We start from the raw sequence: 20,807 nt of genomic DNA on the forward strand, positions 1-20,807 counted from the left end.
CGTCAAAATAAAATCATATTAGGAGTTCTATATAAGATATATTTTACTTTATTTTCCAGTAGATCGGAATGTTGTTATAAAATGCAATTTATAGATATATATTTGACAAATGGTTTATTTTTATATAAATAATAATACAGGCAACTAAGTGAACATATATTATTTCTTAGCCGAGCGTGCGTTCCAATAGGCATTGACAGGACCCCTAGCTAAATCAGGCAGTAGGTGTGCTCAAGCTGTTATAACTGAGCATTAATCTGTTTCAACTTTACTTAATAATGCTTGTTTTGTTGATCAGTCAACAATATTAAGGTTGTTTTCGAGGGGTATGTATCATGTTGTTGTCTTTCCATTGATTGACTTGGAGATGATGCTAATGTGCCATCTAACGTTAGCTGCGCCGTTAGTTAGCATATATAGCTAACTAGCTGTGAATGAAGTCTCAGCCAAGAAACCAGTTGTCAAAAATATTATATAGCTAGCTGGCTGGCCAGCTGTTGAATTTAGCTAGCTCGCCCATTACCATACTACCACGACTTTTGCTTATCTAACTTGGATATATCTTAATTGTATCGGATAAATGCACCAACATAGGCAGCATGCAAGTTAGCAAGCTAATGGTAGCTGGCTAATTATGTCTGACAGTCTGATTTGAGTTTTAACAGCAGCTGTAAGGAAAGCTGTCATACAATTCTACCTCTTTGTGAATGAATAACAATTATCTTTGTTGTTAAGCTATATATTGCTCCCCCGCATGTTAACTAGCTAAGGCCAAGGTATGACGTGCAAAATATCCCTGCTTAGGACCTCACGTTGCCCAATAATTTACTAAAGAAGCCTAACGTTGCTCCTTATAGTCCAAGGACCTTACATGTTCTGTTTGGAGGTTAATTGGCTCTGGCAGCCAAAACAGCCAAAAGACTCTATCTAAACGTGACTCGATTCTCAATTGCGGTACGGTTGTAGAAACATATAGCCCTCTAGTTTTGGAACACAACATCGGGAGTCTGTGTATTGGTTGGACTCGCTGAGTTGTGCATCTTTTTGGAGACTGGCGACGGAAAATAACTTTACCACAATAAAGCTAGCATCACCATAAAAACGTTTCCAGTCAACAAGGGCATATGTATAATCTCTAGTTACCATATGTAAAGTGAAATGTGTTCCTCGCTATCAAATACACGTCTGAATCCAACCTTTGTCCGAACAGCATCAAATCAAATGTTATTGGGGGTGTAGCGAAATGCTTGCGTTCCTAGCTCAAACAGTGCAGTAATATCTAACAATACACACAGATCTAAAGTAAACTAATGGAATTAAGAAATATATTAGGATGAGCAATGTCGGAGTGTGTATGTGTGTGATGGGATGTGTAGACATTATAGACATGGGCAGTATGTGGCTAGAATATTTAGTGTCTGTAGGATAGAATAGTGTGTGTGTGTAGATGGTTGGATAGGATGGCATTGACTAGAATACAGTATATACATATGAAATTAGTAAAACAGTATGCAAGCATTATTACATTGACCTGTGTCTATGTACATAGAGTCTGCTGGCCTAAGGTGCAGGGTTGAGTAACCGGGTGGTAGCTGGGTAGTGACAGTGATTTAAGTTCAGGGCAGGGTACTGGGTGAAGGCTGGCTAGTGATGGCTATTTAACTGTCTGATGGCCTTGGTCCCAGATTTGATGCACCGGTACTGACATTAGACACCACATTTCAGTCGATACTAAATCTACCACTGTCTACACAGCAGGTGGTGAGGTTCTGACAAAGTTGGATTCAGATGTTTATTTGATAGTGAGGGTCACATTTCACTTTAAGTCTAACATCTGTTTTCTGTAAATAAGCGCTCTAAAATGGAAATATGGCCATGTGGGAACTCTAAAATGGTGTGTAGTAATTTAACCTTTTTTTGGAGAGAACAATTCTCGCAGATATGTTCCTTATGTTTCTAAAACCAGATGAGAACATTGTAGTTTTAAAGCTAATTTCTGGAAATTTTGCCATTGGGCTGAGGGAGAATTTGCAGTTTTAAAGCCAATTTCCTGCAATTCTATATATTTTGCCATGGCTTCTTGCCATGTTCTTATGCTGAGTGACTCAAACATTGACAAAATCAATGGGGGCCGCCATGACATTTTTGGAATTTTAGATTGACTGTGAAGTTTATTATGGCGATTGTTAGTTCTCAAAGATGATCTTATGAAAGAATATATCTCCATGATCCTTTCTACGTACTTTATATCTTGTTTTAGTCGTTTAAGTTCACACTGAACATTTTACCATCCTGAAAATATAATTTTCCCCAAAAATATTGAAAAAATTGTACATCCTGTTGTTTGGTGTAGCAGCTGCTAAATTAATATAGGGGAAACCCTGTGCTAAAGGTAGTTAGCGTCTATGAATGGGTTAGACCTCACGTAGCTTAGCTGAAGATGGGGTTGTTGACTCATTTGGGGCGGAAGGGTAGCCTAGTGGTTAGCGCGTTGGGCCAGTAACCGAAAGGTTGCAAGATCGAGTCCCCGAGCTGACAAGGGGTTAACGGCCTTGTTCAGGGGCGGAATGACAGATTAAAAATCTTAACGTTAACCCACTGTTCCTAGGCTGTCATTGAAAATAAGAATTTGTTCTTAACTGACTTGCCTAGTTAAATAAAGGTAAAATGTATTGAGCACAATGTAACTACAATAGCAGCAGGAGTAGCATCATCAGTCAAATATATTGCAGCAGTTTTCATGGTGAGTTAGGTGTTATGCATTGATTAAAGTGGCAGTCCATGTTCACTGTGACATGGCAGGCCATGACAAGCATCTGTTTTTAGTGCTTTGACAATGTAAGTTTGCTGTCCTCAGACCAATTCATTGTCGAGGGTCCAGGATCATGACTAAGCCAAGTTGTCTGTGGTGAAAGGCTGATTGTCTGTGATTCTCACTTTTTGTTCGATTTGAAGGTATACTTTACCCAATGAACTTTTTTTACCCTCTGTGTTCAGATAATCTGTCATGGCTACTACTGAGAATGCAGAGACGTGTTCACCAGAAAACAAAGGAGGCCATCATGGGAGTGCTGACCCAGACACAAAGTGCCCAAAGAAAGTCCAGTATTGTGGTGGTAAGTACAACTTAGTAGGAGGTAGTATCTGGGCATTTTCCGAAATGGCACCCTATTCTAGTGATCTATACATGCTCATGGCCAATTCCTAAAACATTGTTTTGCAGTGTCACATGATTGTCAAGGTCTAACACCTGTTGTCTTTCCAGTGTGCTCCTTGCCAACAGAGTACTGTGAGTACATGCCTGAGCCATCCAAATGCAGGCAGTGGCTGGAGAAGAACTTCCCAGATGTGTTTGCCAGGATGAGTGTAGGTGAGTTTCATCAAACAGTTTCTTGTTCTTTCTCTCTCTGTTTCCTATCAGGAAGATGGGCAATAATACTCTGGGGGGGAGGCAATAATGAATGATGTCGTATTAAAAACACTTTTTTTCTTATGCCTTACTGGTCCGGTAGGAAATGCTTCCAAGCAGGACACTGGCGGTGTAGAGGTGCCCCCTGTTGGAGAGGAGGATGAAAAGAAGAAGCAGAAGAGAGGTCTGCGTTCCTCTTCATTTTGATTTCTTGAATGCATCCTTCCTCCTCAAATCCTAAACCAGTGTTTCCCAGCACAACCTTCAGGGACCCCCCAGCCTTTACACATTTGCTTCAATGGCACCAGAGGGGATGGCTGCCATTTTACGGGCTCCTAAACAACTGTGCTAATTTGGGTGTTTTTCGCATTGTTTAACTTATTTTGTACATGATGTTGCTGCTACTGTGTCTTGTGACCAAAAAGAGCTTCTGGATAACAGAATATTGATTACTCACCTCGAACCGGACAAAGATTATTTTCTTTAATGAGTCCGACTACTACTTCTTTGAGACCAGGCACAAATCCCCGTCATTCGCGTGAGGAAAAGACGGAAATACAGGGGGCTGAGATTGGGGTGCCTTGTGAGAATTTGTCGGCGAGTGGGTAACCCAACTCTACCATTTGTTCTATTGTCCAACGTGAAATTACTGGAGAATAAACAGGATAATCTTCTTCGAGACTATCCTAGCAACGGGACATTAAACTGTAATATCTTATGTTTCACCGAGTCATGGCTGAAGGACAAAGCGGATAATATACAGTTGGCTGGGTTTTCTGTGCATCGGCAGGACAGAACAGCTACGTCAATAACAGCTGGTGCGCGATGTCTATTGCTCGCTTGAGGTAGAATACCTCATGATAAGCTGTAGACCACTCTATCTACCAAGAGTTTTCATATTTTTCGTAGCCATCTATTTACCACCACAAACTGATGCTGGCACTAAGACCTCACTCAACGAGCTGTGTAAGGCCATAAGCAAACAAGAAAATGCTCATCCAGAAGCGGCGCTCCTAGTGGCCAGGGACTTTAATGCAGGGAAACTTAAATCCATTTTACCTCATTTCTACCAGCATGTCACATGTGGAACCAGAGGAGGAGGAGGAGGGGGGGGGACTAGGTACCTTTACTGCAGACACAGAGATGTGTACAAAGCTCACCCTCCATTTGGCAAATCTGATCATAATTCTATCCTGCTTACAAGCTAAAACTAAAGCAGGAAGTACCAGTGACTCGCTCAATACGGAAGTGGTCAGATGACGTGGATGCTACGCGACAGAACTGTTTTGCTAGCACACACTGGAATATGTTCCCGGGATTCATCCAGTGGCATTGAGGAGTATACCACCTCAGTCACCGGCTTTATCAAAAAGTGCATTGACGATGTTGTCTACACAGTGACCGTACATGCGTATCCCAACCAGAAGCCATGGATTACAGGCAACATCCGCACCGAGCTGAAGGCTAGGGCTGCCACTTTCAAGGAGTGGGACACTAATCCGGATGCTTATAAGAAATCCCGCTATCCCCTCAGGCGAACCATCAAACAGGCAAAGCGTCAATTCAGGACTAAGATTGAATCTTACTACAATGGCTCTGATGCTTGTCAGATGTGGCAGGGCTTGTAAACTATTACGGACTACAAAGGGAAATCCAGCTGTGAGCTGCCCAGCGACGTGAGGTTACCAGACACGCTAAATGCCTTTTATGCTCATTTTCAGGCAAGTAACACTGAATCATGCATGAAAGTACCAGCTGTTCCGGACGACTGTGTGATTACGCTCGCCATAGCCGATGTGAGCAAGACCTTTTAAACAGGTCAACATTCACAAGGCCGCGGGGCCAAACAGATTACCAGGACATGTACTCAGAGCATGCGTGGACCAACTGGCAAGTGTCTTCACTGACATTTTCAACCTCTCCCTTTCGGAGTCTGTAATACCTACATGTTTCAAACAGACCACCATAGTCCCTTTGCCCAAGAAAGCGAAGGTAACCTGCCTAAATGACTACCACCCCGTAGCACTCACGTCGGTAGTGCTTTGAAATGCTGGTCATGGCTCACATCAACACCATCCCGGAAACCCTAGACCCAATTCGTATACCGCCCTAACAGATCCACAGATGACGCAATCGCACTCCACACTGCCCTTTCCCACCTGGACAAAAGGAACACCTATGTGATAATGCTGTTCATTGACTACAGCCCAATGTTCAACACCAGTGCCCACAAAGCTCATTACTAAGAAAGGACCCTGGGACTAAAATCCTCCCTCTGCAACTGGATCCTGGACTTTCTGACGGGCCGCCCCCAGGTGGTAAGGGTAGGCAACAACACATCTGTCACGCTGATCCTCAACACGGGGGCCCATCAGGGGTGCGTGCTTAGTTCCCTCCTGTACTCCCTGTTCAAGCACGACTCCAACACCATCATTAAGTTTGCTTACGACACAACAGTGGTAGGCCTGATAACCGCCAACGATGATACAGCCTATAGGGAGGAGGTCAGAGACGACAACCTCTCCCTCAACATGAGCAAGACAAAGGAGCTGATCATGAACTACAGGAAAATGAGGGCCGAACACGCCACGTTCACATCGACAGGGCTGTAGAGGAGCAGGTTGAGAGCTTCAAATTCTTTGGTGTCCACATCACTAACAAACTATCATGGTCCAAACACACCAAGACAATCATAAAGAGGGCACGACAACACCTTTTCTCCCTCAGGAGACTGAAAAGATTTGGCATGAGTCCCCAGATCCTCAAAGTTCTACAGCTGCACCATCGAGAGCATGCTGACGGGTTGCATCACTGTCTGGTATGGCAACTGCTCGGCATCCGACTGTAAGGCACTAGAGGGTAGTGCGTACTGTCCAATACATCACTGGGGACAAGCTTCCTGCCATCCAGGACCTTTATACTAGGCGGTGTCAGAGGAAGACCCCAAAAATGGTTTATTGTCTATGCATAGTCACTACCCCTACCTACATATACAAATTACCTCAACTAACCTGTACACCCACACATTGACTTGATACCGGTACCCCCTTTATATAGCCTTGTTATTTTGTTACTTTTTGTATTTTTTTTGTTCAGTTTATTTACTAAATATTTTCTTAACTCTATTTCTTGAATTGCATTGTTGGTTAGTTTTTCACGTTAAGGTCTACACCAGTTGTATTTGGCACATGTGACAAATAACATTGTCATATGATTTGCTCTATTCCAGACTAAATCACCAAGATTCATTGGTTGAATCAGGTCTTAGTGCTGAAATAGAACAAGCATTTGCAACAGCTAGGGGGTGTCTGAGGACTGGCATTGGAGAACCCTGTTCTAACCTGTCTGTGCTTACTCTCTAGGTGGCAGAGGACAGATCAAACAGAAAAAGAAGACTGTCCCTCAGAAAATAACGATAGCTAAAATCCCGCGCGCCAAGAAGAAATATGTCACCCGAGTCTGTGGAATGAACACCTTTGGTAAGACTGACTTTGTGTCACATACTGTTACTGTAAACACCTTGTTAAAGACATGGACAGACCCATAACCTTGTTTTTCTTGCTTGTGACTGTGGACTTCCTCCCTGCAGACATTGACCTTAAAGAGGCACAGAGATTCTTTGCCCAGAAGTTCTCCTGCGGAGCCTCGGTGACGGCGGAGGATGAAATCATCATTCAGGGAGATTTTACAGATGACATCATTGATGTCATTCAGGAAAAGTGGCCTGAGGTAAGACGGCTGTGTTTACTCTCCAACGCCACATAGATGGCTGAATAAAGTTAGTTACAGGAAATAGACGAATAGTCTGTGTACCTGAATGAGATATATTACACACACTCTAACCATCTGTCTTTCCATTGTAGGTGGATGACGACAGCATTGAAGATCTTGGAGAAGTCAAGAAGTGAAGACCCGACGTGCACTTTTACTGAAAATGGATGCAACATGTAACAACAACCTGGCCAAAATGTACACATTAACATTAAAAAGGAGTCGTTTTATATCTATTTTATTTACTGTATAGAAACTGTGGACTTGGCCACTCCCTTTTGGCATTTTTCAGTTCTTGATAGCTGCTGTCTGTCTCTGTCGCTCTCTGTCGCCAAAGGTCTGGTCTGATGTGATTCCTTCCCAAACGCTTTTCACTCAGCAAAATTTTAGGGTAATAAATGTCGCTCATTCACTTGTTCATTCTTTAGTCCTTCTTTCAGACCTCTCTTCATCATCCCACTCTGTCAGTATGTCTCACTGTACTGTCTGCAATGTATGTTCATGCTGCTGTCGTTTTATTTATTTTAATGAGACCCTTTTAAGGTATTTATATTCTGTGGGAAAGGGACAGGGCCAATGGAACACAATGACATGCTGGGAAATATGTATTATGGTGGTATTATTTAGGAAATTGGGCTGCACATAATCAGGTGGTTAACATTTTCTGAAAAGATTTGAAATCTCATCTACCAGGATCTATTTGTCTTAACTATTGGATCAGGCTCACTGGCATCTCAGGATGCAAAAGATGTATGTTTCCCTCAAACCAGAAAATCTCCTAGCACAATGATAAAGAATAGATAAGAGTCAAGGTCTGAGATTACCTCCCTTTAAAACTGCTTTGTTAGGTACATTTTCATCCAATTTGTGCCTACTGAACCAGACCAGGTGTCGTGCCCTTTAAGTTAATTGTATTCTGGGAACCCTTGGGGTCCCTTATATACCCATGAGTATGATCTTTCCACCAGCGTAATAGTTTTATAATGACCCCTGTCGGGGTAGGTTCCTTGTCAATCATTGGCTTATTGGTGAAATCAGCAGTCAGACTAATTTAAAAAATCAAACCTTTATTAATGCAATTGCAGACAGAAGTTAACAATGGAAGCACAGCATGCTTGTTTCAGAGTATGTTCTGCAACCAACCAAAGGGTGCAGCTAATTATATACTTTCATCACTTCCCTGATGGTGTGATCATCTACTTCAGTGTATATATAAGCTGAGGTAACCTAGTACAGTAGCTTCTCTGAATTCATTAGCATTGACCATTTTCATACAAGATCAAAATATCAAAACCAAACAGTTGTTACTTCTCTTTATCTAGTTTCAGTCTGACTCACACCCAGTCTGCAGGCACACTTGCTAGTGCTTAACCGCAAAGATGAAAATAGATAGCTTGTGAAAAGTATAGTGACAGAGTTCAGACACAGCAACAGTACAATAGTGAGACAAGCATATGAATCTTAAGGTCCCCTTAATAATGGGGAGGGTCTTTGGGACCCTACACCCCATAATCCCTGGGCTGTTGGCGTACTCACTCAGAGCCATCTACCTATAGAACTCCATAAGAGACAACACACTGTACACCCACACACACTCTCCACATTGTTGGCACCGGAAGATAATTTGAATGACTGCAATAAAGTCCCCGGTTAAATGCAGGAGGTGCCTAGACAACCCTATCAATATTGACTATTTTCAGAGAGGAGCAAAGCAGCACACAGACAGTCTCTCCAGTTAAAAGCGTATCGTTTGACCCATGGCAAACTTCACTACTACGGAAGATGACTGCTGCGCCTTTGAGTCTCCCATCCTGGACTATGTCCTGCCTCCCATCCTGGTGCTGGAGTTCATGTTTGGGCTGATGGGTAATGTTGTGGCTCTGTGGATCTTTATTTTCCACATGGACACCTGGAAGCCCAACTCTGTCTACCTCACACACCTGGCCGTTGCCGACTCCATCGTCCTGTTCTGTCTTCCATTCAGAGCCGACTACTACCGACGCGGCAAGCACTGGATCCATGGTGATGTCATGTGCCGGATTATGCTGTTCATGTTGACGGCCAACCGCGCCGCTGGCATCTTCTTCCTCACTGCAGTGGCTGTCGACCGTTACCTCAAGATCGTTCACCCCATGAACAAGATCAACCGGATGGGCCTGAACTATGCTCGGTGGGTGTCTCTGGGCCTGTGGGGGCTGATCATCGCTGCAACCGGGTACCTGCTGGCCAACGAACACTTCTTCTTCCGCAACAACCGGACACAGTGCGAGAGCTTCAACATCTGCATGGGCTTCAGCCCGCTGTCTACGTGGCACAACACCTTATACGTGACCCAGTTCTTCTTGCCCACCGCCATTGTCACCTTCTGCACCGTCTGCATCACCTGGCAGCTGAAGAACAAGACGATCGACACCGGGGGGAAGATCAAACGTGCGGTGCAGTTCGTCATGGCCGTGGCACTCATCTTCATCATTTGCTTCTTCCCCAGTACAGTGTCTCGGATCGCTGTGTGGATCCTCAAGGTCTCGTACAACGAGTGCCAGTATTTCAAAGATGCCAGTTTGGCGTTCTACACCTCTGTGTGTTTCACCTACTTCAACAGCGTGCTGAACCCCATCGTGTACTACTTCTCCAGCTCTGCCTTCAGTGGGACCTTCCAGAAGCTGTTCAACAGACTGCTGGGGAGGAAAGAGGAGGAGGTACAGCCAGCCTCGCCTGAGGCTGGGACCGAGACTAGCAGTGCAAATACAGTGTCAGGGAGGAGTAGTAACTTCCAATCACTTGTCCAGGGTCAGGGCCTGTACTCGCGAAGCGTCTCAGACTTATTCATTGTGATGTAAAATACAAAACTGATCCTAGATCAGCACTCCTAGGCCTACTCTGAGACGCTTTTATGAAAAAGTACCCAGGAGAACAAAATATCTGACTTTGTGTGATTTTTCTTCTTCTGCTCTAGTGGAATATGGTGTGTTCTAAAGATTATTAACCAGAAGGAAGCCAAGGAGGTTGGAGATAGTTGTCTGTTAGATATTAATTTTAACATTTTTATGTTATGTTGATGTTCTATAGCTAAAAGTAGAAATTCATTAATAGGTTCGCTCAATTAAGAATTTGTTTGCAATATAACAGTGGAATCTTTAATGTAATATTTCATATTTACAATACTTTGTCTTTGAGTTTTATGTATTTGCTGTTGATTCAAGTAAATTCATTGTGAACTACAAAAGTAAATTTCCTAAAGAAAATGTGTGTGCTTGCTAGCTTGTCTTAAAGTATTTATGGTTGTGAAATAAGTTATAGTAGTGATAGTGACTGCAGTAGCAATGATAGTGACTGGTTGTAGTTGAAAAAGTAGGTACAGTGAAATCTTTCTGATTAAGAGGGGGTCAAATACTTATTTCCCTCATTAAAATGCAAATCAATTTATAACATGTGTTTTTCTGGATTTTTTTGTTGTTATTCTGTCTCACACTGTTCAAATAAATCTACCATTAAAATTATAGACTGATCATTTCTTTGTCAGTGGGCAAACGTACAAAATCAGCAGGGATCAAATACTTTTTTCCCTCACTGTAGATTTGATTTGATTATTTGATAGAATAGGATAGCCTGAACATGTGAAGTTGGTTTGGTGTCTCTAGCTTGAACAGTTCAAGAGTTACTATTAGTGTTGGTGGCTATTTTATACTAATGTTAGTTGTTTTAATGTTTGTAGCTGAAATTGTTAAAAAGCAGTAGCATTTAAATTGTCTACCACTGTGTTCTTATGGTTGGCATTGAACCCATTAAGTGTTATGCTAATTTATGCAAATCAAAATAGTTCATAAAGGGTTTTAGGAAATTTGACGTTAGGATAGCCTGAATGTTTTAAAGCTGTTTTTGTAGCTTAATTGGTTTAGGAGCAGGACCGTTTTGAATAGCTACCACTGTATTGCTATGGTTCTCATTCAAAACCATGTTAATTCATGCATATTTTTTATTGTTATAGTTCAAAAAGTATAGATAGGTGGAAAGATTGATTTGATTGATAGGATAGCCTGAACATGAGAAAGTTAATTTAGTGTCTGTCACAGGCGTCGTAAGGATAGGACCAAGGTGCAGCGGGTAAAGTGCTCATCTTCTTAATTTATTAGAAATCACACTTAAACAAAGAAACAAACGACGAAACAGTCCCATAAGGTGCACAGACTATACAGGAAACAACCACCCACAAAACACAAGTGAAAACAAACCCAACTAAATATGGCCTCCAATTAGAGACAACAACCAGCTGACTCTAATTGGAGGTCATTGCCAAAAACCCAACATAGAAATAGATAACTAGATATACACATAGAAATAGAAAATATAGAACATAAACCAAAAACATCGAAACACACAAAACAAACACCCCCTGCCATGCCCTGACCAAACTATAATGACAAATAACCCCTTTTACTGGTCAGGACATGACAGTACCCCCCCCCCCCCCAAAGGTGCAGACCCCGAATGCACCTCAAAAACAAACAAAAAACACAAAAACAACCCCAAACTAAAGGGAGGGAAGGGAGGCGCACGGCCTGCACAACCCGTCCTGGCTGGATAGTCACGGTAGCCCGGCACGGGCAGAGCGCTGGCATAAGAAAGTAGTCAAGACGACTAGCTTGATTAAGCCTCCGCCATGTATATCTCACTAGGTCAGGGTATTTAAGTCTCCATAGATCCACTAATTCCAATATATCCATGACATTCATGATTTCCTTAAGTGCCTGAGGGTGATAGTTTGTAGTGTGATTTCCTTTCTGGTCCATAGAGGTATTTAAGACCGTATTAAAATCTCCCACCATAATAATAGAGTCTAGTGTTGCTTGTAGAGTTGATAAATTCTTATATATATTTTCAAAGAAGCTTGGATCATCATTATTCGGACCGTATAGGTTAATAAGCTATATCTGTTTATTGTCCAATAACATATTTAGAATAATCCATCTACCTTGATAATCTGTTTGGACAATGTGCTACACCCCCCCCTTCCCAATCCTCCCACTACGGAGGTGGCTCTGGCTCTGGGCACAGCTCCCGTTCAGAAGACCCTGGGCTGCACGGCGTCGCTGGAGACTCCGGGCTGAGGGGCGTCGCTGGAGACTCCGGGCTGAGGGGCGTCGCTGGAGACTCCGGGCTGCGGGGCGTCGCTGGAGACTCCGGGCTGAGGGGCGTCGCTGGAGACTCCGGGCTGAGGGGCGTCGCTGGAGGCCCTGGGAACGTCGCTGGAGGCCCCGGGCTGGGGAGCGTTGCTGGAGGCCCAGGGAGCGTTGCTGGAGGCCCAGGGCTGGGGAGCGTCGCTGGAGGCCCAGGGCTGGGGAGTGTCGCTGGAGGCCCAGATGCTGGGGAGCGTCGCTGTAGGCCCAGGGCTGGGGAGCATCGCTGGAGGCCCAGGGCTGGGGAGCGTCGCTGGAGGCCCAGGGCTGGGGAGCGTCGATGGAGGCTCAGGGCTGAGCAGGCGCACTGGAGGCCTGATGGGTGGGACTGGCATAGGAGGCGCCAGACTAGTAACACGCACCTCAGGGCTCTTGCGGGGAGCAGGAACAGGACGTACTGGACTGGGCAGGCGCACTGGAGGTCTGATGCGTGGGGCTGGCTTTGGAGGCGCCAGACTATTAACACGCACCTCAGGGCGAGTGCGGAGAGCAGGAACAGGACACCCCGGACTGGGCAGGCGCACTGAAGGCCTGATGCGTGGGACTGGCATAGGAGGCGCCAGACTAGTAACACGCACCTCAGGGCTAGTGCGGAGAGCAGGAGCAGGCACAGGGTACACTGGGTCTTGGAGACGCACTGGAGGTCTGGAGCGCACGGCCTGCACAACCCGTCCTGGCTGGATAGTCACTGTAGCCCGGCACGGGCGGAGCGCTGGCACAGGGCGAACTGGGCTGTGCTGGGGAATGAGGGCTGCCGTGCGTAGAGCAGGCGCAAGGTAAACTGGGCCGAGGAGACACACTGGAGACCAGATCCGTTGTGCCGGCACACTTCTTCATGGCTGCCGGCCAACTCTCACCCGGCAACGCTACGGAGCCCTTATTGGCCGTACCGGACTGTGCGCGCGTATGGGCGACACTGTGCGCATTTCTGCGTAACAAGGTGCTTGCTTGATCTGTCGCTCTCGATAATAAGCACGGGGAGTTGGCTCAGGTCTCCACTCTGACTCTGCCCAACTCTCCGTGTGCCCCCCCCAAAGATGCCTCTCGGCCTCATGTTTCTCCCTTACTTTCCTTTCCCAGAAACGTCGTTCTGCCTTTGCTGCCTCCAGTTCCTCCTTCGGTCGCCGGTACTCCCCAGCCTGGCTCCATGGAGCATTGCCATCAAGGATCTCCTCCCACGTCCATGACTCCAAATATCTCTCCTGCTGCTCCTTCTTCCGCTGCTTGGTCCTTTTTTGGTGGGTGGTTCTGTCACAGGCGTCGTAAGGATAGGACCAAGGTGCAGCGGGTAAAGTGCTCATCTTCTTAATTTATTAAAAATCACACTTAAACAAAAGAAACAAATGACAAAACAGTCCCATAAGGTGCACAGACTATACAGGAAACAACCACCCACAAAACACAAGTGAAAACAAACCCAACTAAATATGGCCTCTAATTAGAGACAACGACAACCAGCTTCCTCTAATTGGAGGTCATTGCCAAAAACCCAACATAGAAATAGAAAACTAGATATACACATAGAAATATAAAATATAAAACATAAACCAAAAACGCCGAAAACAAACACCCCCTGCCATGCCCTGACCAAACTACAATGACAAATAACCCCTTTTACTGGTCAGGACGTGACAGTGTCTCTAGCTTTAACAGTTCAAGAGTAAATATTACTGTTGGTGGGTTATTTTATGATAATGAAAAAGGATTTAAATAGTTATAATGTATAAAGTTTAAATGTTTTAGTTGTTTTAATGTTTGTAGCTGAACTGGAACGTTTTGTCAATAATGAAAACGAAAACCCATTTTTGAATAAAGTCCTGAAGTGGTATCGATATATTGACGACAATTTTTGCATATGGGAAGGAACTGATCAAGAGCTGTCAGATTTTATGGCACTACTCAATGACATTGACCCCAATCTCAAATTCACTATTGAATGTGACACTCAACGTGTTCATTACCTTGATATGTGGATTGAGAAATCAAATGGAACCAAATCAAATCAAATCAAATCAAATTTATTTTTATATAGCCCTTCGTACATCAGCTGATATTCTCAAAGTGCTGTACAGAAACCCAGCCTAAAACCCCAAACAGCAAGCAAAGCATGTGAAAGAAGCACGGTGGCTAGGAAAAACTCCCTAGGAAAAACTCCCTAGAAAGGCCAAAAACCTAGGAAGAAACCTAGAGAGGAACCAGGCTATGAGGGGTGGCCAGTCCTCTTCTGGCTGTGCAGGGTGGATATTATAACAGAACATGGTCAAAATGTTAAAATGTTAAAATGTTCATAAATGACCAGCATGGTCAAATAATAATAATCATAGTAGTTGTCGAGGGTGCAACAAGCACGTCCGGTGAACAGGTCAGGGTTCCATAGCCGCAGGCAGAACAGTTGAAACTGGAGCAGCAGCACGGCCAGGTGGACTGGGGACAGCAAGGAGTCATCATACCAGGTAGTCCTGAGGCATGGTCCTAGGGCTCAGGTCCTCCGAGAGAAAGACAGAAAGAGAGAAAGAGAGAATTAGAGAGAGCATATTTAAATACACACAGGACACCGGATAAGACAAGAGAAATACTCCAGATGTAACAGACTGACCCTAGCCCCCCGACACATAAACTACTGCAGCATAAATACTGGAGGCTGAGACAGGAGGGATCAGAAGACACTGTGGCCCCATCCGATGATACCCCCGGACAGGGCCAAACAGGCAGGATATAACCCCACCCACTTTGCCAAAGCACAGCCCCCACACCACTAGAGGGATGTCTCCAACCACCAACTTACCGTCCTAAGACAAGGCCGAGTATAGCCCACAACGATCTCCGCCATGGCACAACCCAAGGGGGGGGGGGGGGGGGGGGGGCGCCAACCCAGACAGGAAGACCACGTCAGTGACTCAACCCACTCAAGTGACGCACCCCTCCCATGGACGGCATGGAAGAACACCAGTAGGCCAGTGACTCAGCCTCTGTAAAAGGGTTAGAGGCAGAGAATCCCAGTGGAAAGAGGGGAACCGGCAAGGCAGAGACAACTCTGTATAGAAAAGAAACGGACAGAAATACTCTATTATAGGGGGACAGCTTCCATCCTGAGCCATTAAAAAGAGGACTTTGGGGAGGGGGTCACACTCGGACATTCAGAGAGGGGGTATATTATACGGACCCTGGTGGCACAAAATCAAAAGTCTGACTGCATGGAGATGCTTGGGAATATGGTCAATACGGGTGACCGTATTGTGGGTGTTTCAGGGAAAAGGTGTACATTTGACCTCCATCATCTAGGATGTGACAATGGTTAATAAAATCTCTCAATTTCTGCCCATTTTTCTTGCACGGTCTTGCAGGCCTTCTAATGCAGCTGCAACTGTAAATGCATTTGTAAATCAAGACCTTTCTTGAGATGGGCTCTGGGTGGTGCAACTGTTGAGAATGTGAGCTTATGGTTGTGTGGGGGAAAGGGTTGAGTGTGTGTGGGTGTATGTGTGTATCCCACAACTGTTGCAAAGGAGTAAAATATGTTAGGGACAATAGAGGATGATCCACAGCTATATATAATATAAATCGAGGTGAGGGCGATGGAAATGCATTTGGCAATTGATTTACTTCAATTCGGTAAATGGCACTGTGTGCTCTTTTCCAAGGATGGATCCCAGTCTGTTCAGGGCTATGGGATACGGGGGATCGGGGGTGGTCTGCCGGGCATTGGGATGACAACCCAACTAGGGATGAGGAAGGCTTTTAGCGGGAGGAATAGTAGGGACCAATTGGAGGTTTACTTAGTAGCAATGCAAATATCATGGAACAGCTATATAGACACTCAATGATCATGTTACTTTTTAATGGTACGTTTACAAACATATATTTTCATAAATAGAATTTAAAGTTGTGTCTCATTATGGTAAGTGGAGAAATAAGTATAGCCAGTTACAATTGTAATGGCCTAGCAGATAATAAGAAAAGACGATCAGTATTTACCTGGCTAAAAGAGAAGGAATATAATATCTATTGTTTACAGGAAACCCATTCAACAATTTTAGATGAAGTTTTGTGAAAAAGAACTGCGGGGCGAAATATATTTCTCCCATGGGCAAAGAAATTCAAAAGGGGTGATGGTTTTAATTAACAGTAATTTTGATCCAAATGTGCAAATTGTCCAAACAGATTATCAAGGTAGATGGATTATTCTAAATGTGTTATTGGACAATAAACAGATATGTCTTATTAACCTATACAGTCCGAATAATGATGATCCAAGCTTCTTTGAAAAAATTTATAAGAATTTATCAACTCTACAAGCAACACTAGACTCTATTATTATGGTGGGAGATTTTAATACGGTCTTAAATACCTCTATGGACCGGAAAGGAAGACACACTACAAACTATCATTCTCAGGCACTTAAGGAAATCATGAATGTCATGGATATATTGGAATTAGTGGATCTATGGAGACTTAAATACCCTGACCTAGTGAGATATACATGGCGGAGGCTTAATCAAGCTAGTCGTCTTGACTACTTTCTTATGCCATTCTCTCTGGAACCAAAAGTTTAAAAAGTGTTGATAGGGGACAGAATGCGGTCGGATCATCACATAATTGGCATATATATTACTCTTACAGTATTTCCACGTGGGCAAGGATATTGGAAATTTAATCAAAGCCTACTAGATGATAAATTGTTTAGAACTAGGACAGAAGAATTTATAACTGACTTTTTCAGACATAACATAGGTACAGCAGATCCCCTTATTGTATGGCCATGCAATTCAGTACTCATCTATAAAACAAAAGCAATTTAGATCAAAAGAGTCCATATTAACAAAGGAAATTGAAGGACTAAACAGTACAGTTAGATAGCAATAAAAACGGTACAAAAGAGGCACAGAATAAGTTAGAGGAAAATCTAAAAGAAATGGAGGAACTTATTCAAGAAAGATCCAGTGTAATATATTATAAAAATAAAGCGAACTGGATGGAATATGGGGAGAACTGCACCAAATTCTTTTTCAATCTTCAATATAGAAATGCTACCAAAAAATGTTTATTAAAACTTGTTACAAATGATGGAGTCACGCATGATTCACCAAATGATATTTTGCAAGAGGAAGTAAAGTACTTTAAGAATATGTTTTAGTTTCAGGTTCCTCCATCTCCACTAACTGAAACTAATTGTATGGATTTTTTCCCCAATAATAATGTAAAATTAACATCTGTACAGAAAGACTCATGTCAAGGCCAAATTACAGAGGAGGAACTGCTTGATGCAATTGGGGCCTTTAAGGATGGGAAAACTCCAGGCTGGATGGCATACCAGTGGAAGTATACAAAACTTTTTTTGATATACTCAAAGGACCATTATTAGCATGTTTTAACCACTCCTATAGAAATGGTAGATTATCAGACACGCAACAAGAAGGTCTGATATCATTATTACTGAAACAGGACCCAAATGGTATATATAAAGATCCAGTTCATTTAAAAAAATGGAGATCTCTTACACTTCAGTGTTGTGATGCAAAAATCCTAGCAAAATGCTTGGCGCATAGAATTAAAAAAGTATTGTCAAATATTATTCATCCTAATCAGACAGGTTTTTTACATGGACGATACATTAGAGATAATATAAGGCAAGTACTGGAAACAATAGAATACTATGAAATATCGGGGACACCAGGCCTGGTTTTCATAGCTGATTTTGAAAAGGCTTTTGATAAAGTACGACTGAAGTTTATATATAAATGCCTAGAATGTTTCAATTTTGGGGAATCTCTTATAAAATGGGTTAAAGTTATGTATAGCAACCCTAGGTGTAAAATAGTAAATAATGGCTACATCTCAGAAAGTTTTAAACTATCTAGAGGAGTGAAACAAGGTTGTCCACCATCGGCATATTTATTTATTATTGTCATTGAAATGTTAGCTGTTAAGATTAGATCAAACAATAATATTAAGGGATTAGAAATCTGTGGCTTAAAAACCAAGGTGTCACTGTACGCCGATGATTCATGTTTTCTTTTAAAACCACAATTAGAGTCTCTCCACGGCCTCATAGAGGATCTAGATACTTTTGCTATCCTCTCTGGATTAAAACCAAATTATGATAAGTGTTGGATCACTAAAAAATGCAAATTTTACATTACCATGTAGTTTACCAATGAAATGGTCTGACGGATATGTGGACATACTCGGTATACAAATCCCAAAAGAAAGAAATGATCTCACTCCAATACATTTTTATAGAAAGTTAGCGAAAATAGATAAGATCTTGCTACCATGGAAAGGAAAATACCTGTCTATTTGTGGAAAAATCACCCTGATTAACTCTTTTATCATATCACAGTTTACCTATTTGCTTATGGTTTTGCCGACACCTAGTGACCTGCTTTTTAAATTATATGAACAAAAAATATTCAATTTTATTTGGAACGGCAAGCCAGATAAAATTAAAAGGGCCTATTTATATAACGAATATGAATTCGGAGGGCAGAAATTATTAAATATTAAAGCATTAGACCTCTCACTAAAGGCATCAGTCATACCAAAGTTATATTTAAATCCAAACTGGTTTTCTAGTAAATTGGTACAAATATCTCATCCTATGTTCAAGAAGGGCCTTTTTCCCTGTATTCAGATTACACCTGTCCACTTTCGGTTGTTTGAAAAGGAAATATTCTCCAAAATATCTTTATTTTTTAAACAAGCCTTAGAAAGTTGGTTGCAATTTCAGTTTAATCCACCTGAAAAGACAGAACAAATAATACAACAAATATTGTGGTTAAATTCAAATATAGTAATTGATGAAAAAAAATGTATTTTTCAAATAAATTTTTTAAAAAGGTATAATTTTAGTGAATTATATTATAAATAGGACTGGTGGAGTGATGTCACACATGCAGCTAACACAGACATATGAAAATGTCTGCTCTTCCCAAAATTACAACCAATTAATTGCAGCATTACCACAAAAATGGAAGAGGCAAGTAGAAGGGGAAAAAAGTAAGGAACTTGTATGTCGGCCCTGTATTAAAGAACATAAATGGTTAAAGAAAAGTGTGATAAATAAAAACATATACCAATTTCATTTAAGGACGAAACTGATAGCTGTGCCATATAAATATGGTAAAATAGTTGGGAAGAGATTTTCGATGTGCCCATTCCATGGCACATGGTTTATGAATTGATACGCAAAACAACGCCGGATTCAAAACTTCGAATTTTTCAATTTAAATTACTATACAAAATTCTTGCAACTAATAGAATGTTATATATATGGGGGATACAATCTTCCCAGCTCTGCAGATTTTGCTGTGAGGAGGCAGAGTCATTAGATCATTTATTTTGGTATTGTCCATATGCAGCTCGTTTTTGGTCACAGGTCCAGGAATGGCTGAAGAATTGCAACATTTGCCTAGAACTAACGCTGCAGATAGCAATACTGGGTGATATGAAAAGCCATAGTCAATCAATCAATAATATAATAATTATTTTAGCAAAAATGATTATTTTTTATTTACAATCTGTAGAAGCTATGAGAAGTTCAATTGTTTTGAGAAGCATCACAGCACAGTTGAAAAATATATGGCAAATAGAAATCCGAAATGGATGATGTTGAGAGATAGATGGGAGGGGTTGAATGGAGCTGAAGGGTGGGACTAATAACAAGATAAACAATGTAAAACATACGGGGTCTGTAAAATATATATAGGTTCAGAACTTTTGTGATATAGCACAGTTACAAATAGAAATCAAACTGGATGGACATCAGAAATAGAGGAAGGACTAAAAACAAACAACAAATAACTATTGTAAAATAGACTGTGTTAGTAAAATGTGTATAAGATGAATAAATTGAAGGTAAAAGCCGAAGTGTTTATTAGTTTACTCCAATTGGGCGATCGGTGGTAGGGTTTGCGGGGAATAATAATAAAGGTATATTCTTTAAAAAAGTATGTATGTCTATATAGGTATGTGTATGTATATATGTGTATATGTATGCATGCGTGTATGGATATTTATATATTTACCAAAAAAATAAATGGGGGATTGGAAATGATGCAGACAATTACATTGATGGAAGCAATATTCTTTCCGCAATATTAAACTGATCCACCACTAAAAATAAAAAAAATAAAAAATAAAAGAGGACTTCCAAAAAGGCCATTTTTCAGACTGCGCCGTATATGCCACAGAGGATTATCTAGCAAAAGCAGCGGAGATTCGCATTAGGTTTCTAAGAAGAGGCGATTCGCCACAATGTGTGGATGAAGCTCTTAATTTTGCATTGGGAAAAACACAAGATGAATTGTTACAAAAAAGACCCGCTAAAGCCAAAGAACACTCCGTAATCTTCACAACCACATATAATTTGAATTCGCGAAAAGTGGGAGGTGTGGTCAAGAAACACTGGCATATTTTATCATCGGACCCATCTTTGCCGGCCGAATTTAAAA

The 20,807-nt window shown here is 42.1% G+C and overlaps 2 protein-coding genes across 6 annotated transcripts; both read left to right on the forward strand.

Annotated features, from left to right (window-relative positions):
* Nucleotides 1-165: 165 nt before the first annotated feature.
* On the forward strand, nucleotides 166-7,598 carry denr (density-regulated protein). 5 transcript variants are annotated; one of them, XM_014124551.3, is made up of 7 exons: nucleotides 166-221; nucleotides 2,998-3,116; nucleotides 3,266-3,370; nucleotides 3,513-3,593; nucleotides 6,772-6,888; nucleotides 6,999-7,138; nucleotides 7,273-7,598. In XM_014124551.3, the coding sequence occupies exons 2-7, from the start codon at nucleotides 3,008-3,010 to the stop codon at nucleotides 7,315-7,317; spliced, it is 597 nt and encodes a 198-aa protein (XP_013980026.1). In that variant the 5' UTR covers nucleotides 166-221; nucleotides 2,998-3,007; the 3' UTR covers nucleotides 7,318-7,598.
* Nucleotides 7,599-7,755: 157 nt separating this feature from the next.
* Nucleotides 7,756-10,680, forward strand: LOC106562568 (hydroxycarboxylic acid receptor 2). The gene has a single exon (XM_014127512.3). The coding sequence runs from the start codon at nucleotides 8,938-8,940 to the stop codon at nucleotides 10,018-10,020; it is 1,083 nt and encodes a 360-aa protein (XP_013982987.1). The 5' UTR covers nucleotides 7,756-8,937; the 3' UTR covers nucleotides 10,021-10,680.
* Nucleotides 10,681-20,807: the final 10,127 nt, after the last annotated feature.

Source organism: Salmo salar, chromosome 01, assembly GCF_965601325.2.
Source record: "Salmo salar chromosome 01, fSalSal1, whole genome shotgun sequence".
In the NCBI taxonomy this organism is placed as follows: domain Eukaryota; kingdom Metazoa; phylum Chordata; class Actinopteri; order Salmoniformes; family Salmonidae; genus Salmo; species Salmo salar.

Coding starts and splice junctions, on each gene's coding strand:
- LOC106562568 (XM_014127512.3), top strand. CDS start 8,938: ATGGCAAACTTCACTACTACGGAAGATGACTGCTGCGCCTTTGAGTCT.
- denr (XM_082975219.1), top strand. CDS start 3,008: ATGGCTACTACTGAGAATGCAGAGACGTGTTCACCAGAAAACAAAGGA. Junction 3,117..3,265: donor GAAAGTCCAGTATTGTGGTG/GTAAGTACAACT, acceptor TTGTCTTTCCAG/TGTGCTCCTTGCCAACAGAG. Junction 3,370..3,502: donor TGTTTGCCAGGATGAGTGTA/GGTGAGTTTCAT, acceptor TTATGCCTTACT/GGTCCGGTAGGAAATGCTTC.